Here is a 7,094-nt window from a genome sequence, read left to right on the forward strand (position 1 = left end):
TTATTTTTCCCTGCTCCCATCTATCACATCTCTGGAGCTGGAGGTGCAGCCCCAGCACTTGGCAGGGCTCAAGGGCTCACAAGCTCAGCTACCACCCAGAGAACTTGTGGACTCTGGGCTGCTCTTTTTGGTCTCTGCATGCTCAGCCAGGCTGAGATGGATACTGATGGTTTCTGGGCCAGGCTCTCGGAGCTCAGCCCAGCTCCCTGCAAGCTCTGCCAGCTGCCCTGAGCTCTGGGCAGCACCAAGGGCCTCTCCCCAGCCCAGCCCAGCTGGCTCTGGCCCCACAGCTCTGCTCAGACCTGGCTGCTCTGGGCATTGCCCCACGGCCTCAGCCCCTGGCAAGGGCACAGCAGCAGCTGCAGCTGCCACAGGACTCAGCCCCAGCCATGGGGGAAGGTGCTTGGCCAAGGCCAAAGGAGGCTCCCTGGCTCCCCTGCTCCCCTCTGCCTGAGGTGCTGAGAGCTCTGCAGTCCCTGCTGCCATTCCATCTGCCCAGAGCAGCACAAGAGCCCCGGCCCTGGGGCACTCAAGAGCTGCTCCTGCTCCAGGCCCAGGGTCCATGCCAAAGCTGGGGCAACCACAAAGCTGTTCCCATTTCTGTTCATTGCTGCTCTGATGGGGATGGATCCTCAGCTACTTGGACATTGCTGATGAATTTTATTACTCCAGAGGCCTTTCCTTTCTTGAGCTCTTCAGCTCAGGAATTCAGTGACAAAGGCTCATAAAATTTTGTTCAAAACACCCAAACAAGAAGAGCCCATGGGAATAATCTAAGTTTTCAACCTTCTGTGGTTAGTTAGACACATTTCAGAAATGTATTCAAAGTGAATATATTGTATTGAAAACAATGCAGAGAGAAATGTTTTGTCCTGTTTTCTTTTCCTGTTTATAGATTGATATCAGCAATGTCCAATTGATATTTACCCCCAGCATCTCCTCATGTAGTCTGAATAGATATGAAAATCAAGACTTTTATGGTTGACAATCAATGACACTTTGTCTCTACCCCTTCCCGTCTGTTATGAATGAAGTTCTATATAATTCAATAAACAACAAAGTTGAATTTAGTAGCTATTTTAATTGAGCAGTAATTTTATATAAAATAATACTATTAAATATAATCAAGCAGATACAAAAAAGTTTGGCTGTGGTTCTGATAAAGCATAAGAAAAACCAATTGATCAGGATAGAGGGAGGGCTTTTCACCCTGCCGCATGTACAAGAAACAAAGGAATCCAAAGACAGCTTATATACTGTGTGCTAATACATATTCATAAATATTTTCCTGTAAATTTCCTCCTGTTTTCGATTCTTGAAATCTACATCACCACACTGCACAGCACATGCTCACACTGTTCCTAAGGGCTCTTTTGGCCCTTTGGTGGTTGCACCTGATGAAGGCTTCTCCTCATTGTCACTGTTCTTTGAACATGCCCACAGGTTGCACATGTGCCTCAAGTCTTGTGTTATAGAAGCCAGCATTATGTTAAAAAAAAAAAAGCCTTATTATTTCATAGATACCTGGAATCATCCCAATTTTATCCATTTCAAGCCGATTCTCTAATAATTCCAGGGCCTATTCTGTTTTGGGACTTTACTTATCTCAAACTACATCCTATATCCTATTTTTTCATGAACATTTGTTTTGTGACATTAATTACATATCATTTTCCTACATTACTTTTTCTAAAATATCAATATAGTTACAATTGTTGGCATGAATCATATTCATTTATCACACCACCATTTCCTTCATCCAACCCTGGCACTCAGAGTAGCTGAGGAATGGAGTCACATCCAGGAATGTCCCCAGGGCTCAGGATTGGGGCCCAGTCAGTGAAATCTCTTTATTGCTTATCTGGATGAGGCCCTCAAGGGCACCCTCAGTCAGTTCCCAGGTGAGCCCAAGCTGTGTGGGAGTGTGGCTGTGCTGGGCGGCAGGAAGCTCTGCAGAGGGATCTGGACAGGCTGGAACCATCCATGGGCCCAGGACAGCTGAATGAGGTTCACCAAGGCCAAGGGCCGGGTCCTGCCCTGGGCTCACAACCACCCCAAATCCCTGGCTGTGCCCTGCCCCCCCCTGATCCCCACAACCTGTCCTTTTTCCTTCATCCCTGCATTGTCAGGGACTTTCTGGGACAAGGGAGCTCTGCTTATAGAGGGAGGTCCAAGTGCCACCACTGGAGTGGGAACCACAACTCATCAGGTTTGTGTCCTTTGGGGGTCAGGAACTGGTGAGATGAGACTCAGAGACACAGAAAGTTTCTCTTCGTGGCTAACAGACCATGGCTGAAAAGGACACAATTTAATAACAATCATGCTCTTGCCTGAACTATGTGCAACATCCCAGAAGTATCTGGTGAGTCGGCCATCCACAAGTGATTTCCGTACTAAATTGAATTTCAGAAAAACGTGGTTCTGTGATAGATATAAACACAATTAAGTTCTTGTACCAGGATGCTCACCCTGGAGTGGGGGCAAAACAGCTCCAACGGTTCCTGATTTGCAAAGCTTTCAGTGGTGGATGGAGAAGGGAGGTCAGGTCCTTTTGGTCTTGAGGAATTGCTGAAACCAGCCTGACTCATTTCATCTCCTCCTGTCCTGGCGGATCTCCCCTCTTTCCCCTTCCACCCATCAGCTTTTGTCTCCCCCCAGCCCCCTGTGAAGAGCCTGGCTCTGTGTTGTCCATCCCCTCCTGGCTGGCACTGCCAGGCTGGGATGAGGAGCCCCTCAGCCTTCTCTGCTCCAGGCTGGACCAGCCCAGCTCCCTCAGGCTCTGCTCACAGCCCAAAGGCTCCAGCCCCACCTTGGAGGCCCTTCCCAGACCCTGCTCCAGCTGCCAGACATCTTTCCTGCCCTGGGGAACCCAATCCAGGCCCCAGTGACCTGGATAATCCCCGTCCTTAATGTCCTGGTCACACAGCCCTGGCCCCTTGTCCCCATGTCAGGCTCTGGGGTGGATCCTGCGGAACATCCTTTGGTGGAGGCTGTGGCTCCAGGTGTGCCGGGGGGATCCCGGGGGACAGGGACCCTGCTGGGCATGAACAGCATTGGACTTGTTGGGAGAAACTGTGAGGGGGAGCTGGGGCAGAGTGACCAACCCAGTGACCTGACACAGCCCTGCTGGGATGTCACAGACCACTGCTCTGTGATGTCACAGCTAGATCTGTGATATCACAGAGGCTGTCTATAATGCCATAGCTCCTCAATGACCTCACATAATCCACTCTGTGATGTCATAGCTCACTCTGTGACCTCATGTTAGCAGATGATAAATTGTCTCCATCAACTGAGCTGCCAACTGGAGCTTGTACTCCAGAACCTCAGGTCTATGGAAACCACACAGTGCCCATTGTGTGAGAAGGGGAACTGGAAGTTCAGCAGCCTCAGTGCCCTGCCAGCTCAGCAAGGCACACGGGAAAATTGGGGTCCACGAATACCAGGGACCGGCAGAGACCCCCAGGATGGAAGAACATATGGGTTAAGGGGAGGGGAAATATGTTAATGATTTTGGGGAAATGATTATCACATGTGTGAAAAAGAATACAAAATCAACATATTTGCAGATAACACCAAGCTGGGTGTGAGTGTGGATCTGCTGGAGGTAGGAGGGCTCAGCAGAGGGACCTGGGCAGGCTGGATCCAGGGTCCAAATCCAACAAGGTGAGGTTTAACAAGTCCAAGTGCCGGGTCCTGCAGTTTGGCCACAACAAGCCCTGCAGCTCTACAGGCTGGGGACAGAGTGGCTGGACAGCAGCCAGGCAGAAAGGGACCTGCAGGGACTGATGGACATCAGGCTAGACATGAGCCAGCAGTGTGCCCAGGTGGGCAAGAAGGCCAATGGCCCCTGGCCTGGATCAGGAATGGTGTGGCCAGCAGGAGCAGGGCAGGGATTCTTCCCACATGCTCAGCACTGCTTGGGCAGCACCTCGAGTGATGTACCCAGTTCTGGGCCCTCCTATTTAGGAAGGACATGGAGGGGCTGGAGTGTGTCCAGAGAAGGGCAACAAGGCTGGGGAGGGGTCTGGAGCACAAGTCCTATTAGGAGTGGTTTAGAGAGCTGGGGTTGTTTATCCTGGAGAAAAGAAGGCTCAGGGGAGACAAGGCAGTGTCAGGCCACAGGTTGGACTTGATGATCTCCAAGACCTTTTCCAACCTTGCTGATTCTGGGATTCTCTGAAACCACCCTTTGAGCAGTCACAGGATGAGCTCTGGGCCTCCTCTTCAGAAGCTCCAGCAGCCCAGGTCCCTCAGCTTCTCCTGCCCGCCCCAAAGTCCATCCTGTCAGTCCTGCAGAGTCTCTGCAGCTCCTCCTCACTGCCCAGAAGAGGGAGCCCCAGAGCCAGACACAGCAGCCCAGATGTGCCCCCCTGGCCTGGGGTGCCTCTGGCAAGGGAGCAGCAGGAGCCACTGCAGGAGCTGCAGACAATTCCTGCAGCACTTGTAGGATGATCCTGCTGCCCAAGGGACGTTCCCATGGGGCCAAGTCAGGAACTGCAGTGGGGAGTGGGGCTGGAGAGGAAAGGGCAGACAGGGATGGGCTGTTGGCAGGGCAGGGAACAGGGCTGGGCAATAGGAAGAAATTTATATCAGGAGAAGTAAAGAAAGCAAAGGTGGCACAAAGGAAATGCTCAGGGCATATTGGGGGTGGCTGCCAGGCAGCCCTGGCTCTGAGCAACAGTGTCTGCAGTGGGACAGGAAACTCCCAGCTGATGGGAACAAAATTTCTGGCTGACTGCAGAGGCCAGGACAAAGCTGAGTGGTTTCCCTGGTGTCTCCCAGCCCTTGCTGGTCCCAGGGGCTGATGGCATTTGTGCTGCCTCAGCTTCATGTCCCCACAGTAACAGCATGGGAGTGCTCCCGCCTGCTCTGTGCAATACAAACAGGGGCTGCTGAGCCAGTGCTGCCGTGTCTGTGCCTGCAAGGATGGGGCCCCTGTGTGAGTTGGGGAAAAGGCCGGGGCTGCAGAGAAGGGATGTTGTTGGCAGCTCCATGAGGACGCTCTGGGACGCTGCCCTGGGCTATCCAGTGCACTGGGGATGGATCAGCCCCTGCTCTGCTGCTCCTTCCTATCTGCCCCAGGGCCCTTGCAGAGCCCCAGCCATGCTGTTTGCCCCCAGCCTGCCCACGATCAGCCTGAGGCTGCTCACAGGGCTTTTCTGTGCTGAGCATTGGCATGGGTGAGTTCTTGAGAGAGCCTGGGCAAGGAGCCTGGAGTCCCCAGGCCCTGGGCTGAGGCGTCAGCACTGCCCCAGCAGTGCCCATGGCCTGTCCCTGCTGCAGCCCCGGCACTGCCACCCCAGGGCTGTGCCCGGCCCCGAGAGCACTCAGGCCCTACAGCAACACCAGGGGCGCCAAGGCAGCAAGGCAGGGCCACAGCAGCAGCACTGGCAACACCAAGTGCTGCTGCTGCTGGGCACCGCTGCTGTGCCAGCCCTGATCTGCCCCCAGCTCTGCACACAGACATTGCTGCTGCAGCTCCAGAGAAGGGAACACAAGGGAATCTCTGCAGAAAACTCTGCTGGGACATCCTTTAGTTCATTTAAAGCCACTGAGAGTACAGCCCCTCATTGACACAGTGTGTGGGCACAGGGAAGGTGGAGAGAAACAAAATGAGAAATGTCAGAAGAAATGAAATTTTTTGTGGTCAGTATAAAAAAATTTAAAAAACCAAATGTAAACAAACCCAAAGGAACTTTTAAAGATGACTTTTATTAAAAGTTTTTTCCAGAAATTAATCAGCAGTTTAATGTTCCTGAAAGCATCCAGTCATCAGTGTCCACACTGCAGCCTTGAGCTCCTGGTTCCTCAGGCTGTAGATTAGGGGGTTCAGGGCTGGAGGCACCACTGAGTACAGAACTGACAGGGTCAGATCCAGGGATGGGGAGGACATGGAGGGAGGTCTCAGGTTAGCAAATGATCCAGTGCTGAGGAACAATGACACCACGGCCAGGTGAGGGAGGCAGGTGGAAAAGGCTTTGTGCCGGCCCTGCTCAGAGGGGATCCTCAGCACAGCCCTGAAGATCTGCACATAGGAGAAAACAATGAATACAAAGCAACCAAATGCTAAACAAACACTAACAGCAAGAAGTCCAAGTTCCCTGAGGTGTGATTTGGAGCAGGAGAGCTTGAGGATCTGTGGGATTTCACAGAAGAACTGGCCAAGGGCATTGCCATGGCACAGGGGCAGGGAAAATGTATTGGCTGTGTGCAGCAGAGAATAGACAAAGCCAGTGGCCCAGGCAGCTGCTACCATGTGGGCACAAGCTCTGCTGCCCAGGAGGGTCCCGTAGTGCAGGGGTTTGCAGATGGACACGTAGCGGTCGTAGCACATGATGGTCAGGAGAGAAAGCTCTGCTGAGATGAAGATCACAAAGAAAAAGAGCTGTGCAGCACATCCAGTGTAGGAGATGTCCCTGGTGTCCCAGAGGGAATTGTGCATGGCTTTGGGGACAGTGGTGCAGATGCAGCCCAGGTCAGTGAGGGCCAGGTTGAGCAGGAAGAAGAACATGGGTGTGTGCAGGTGGTGGCCGCAGTCTATGGCGCTGATGATGAGGCCGTTGCCCAGGAGGGCAGCCAGGGAGATGCCCAGCAAGAGGCAGAAGTGCAGGAGCTGCAGCTGCCGCGTGTCTGCCAATGCCAGCAGGAGGAAGTGGCTGATGGAGCTGCTGTTGGACATTCCTTCCCTCTGGGCATAGTGAACTGTTGAAAGAAGACATTGACAAGCTTGGATAGGTTTCCTTGAGTCCATCCTATGCTCTTTTATTAGGAAATCTCCTCAAAATATTTATCTTGTTTTGAAGGAAATTTGCTTAATTTCTTTACTTTTGATTTTGGATTTCTGCTCCTTCTGAGTTACTGCTTTATCTTCAGCATTGCTCTTAGGCTGAACACTGGGGAGCTCAGAGGGAAAACAGGCTCCCTGTGCCCCAGTGAAGTCAGACCTGCTGGTCCCACACAGGTGCCCTTTGTTCATTTACTTTCTCTCTATTTCAGCATGATCACACTTAAATCTTTCTTGAAAAATACAGTGGACTTTTGGAATTCTCCAGTTTAAAAATAATTTTATCCAAACCCTTCTCTCTTTCCCT

The 7,094-nt window shown here is 52.1% G+C and overlaps 1 protein-coding gene across 1 annotated transcript; it reads right to left on the reverse strand.

Annotated features, from left to right (window-relative positions):
• Nucleotides 1-5,749: 5,749 nt before the first annotated feature.
• LOC141731741 (olfactory receptor 14J1-like) lies at nt 5,750-6,682 on the reverse strand. Its single transcript, XM_074558247.1, has one exon. The coding sequence runs from the start codon at nt 6,680-6,682 to the stop codon at nt 5,750-5,752; it is 933 nt and encodes a 310-aa protein (XP_074414348.1).
• Between the last annotated feature and the right edge of the window lie 412 nt (nt 6,683-7,094).

This window comes from Zonotrichia albicollis, chromosome 24 (assembly GCF_047830755.1).
Source record: "Zonotrichia albicollis isolate bZonAlb1 chromosome 24, bZonAlb1.hap1, whole genome shotgun sequence".
Taxonomy (NCBI): domain Eukaryota; kingdom Metazoa; phylum Chordata; class Aves; order Passeriformes; family Passerellidae; genus Zonotrichia; species Zonotrichia albicollis.

What these genes read in the sequence shown, in the direction of transcription:
- LOC141731741 (XM_074558247.1), bottom strand. Translation starts at nt 6,682, where the DNA reads ATGTCCAACAGCAGCTCCATCAGCCACTTCCTCCTGCTGGCATTGGCA.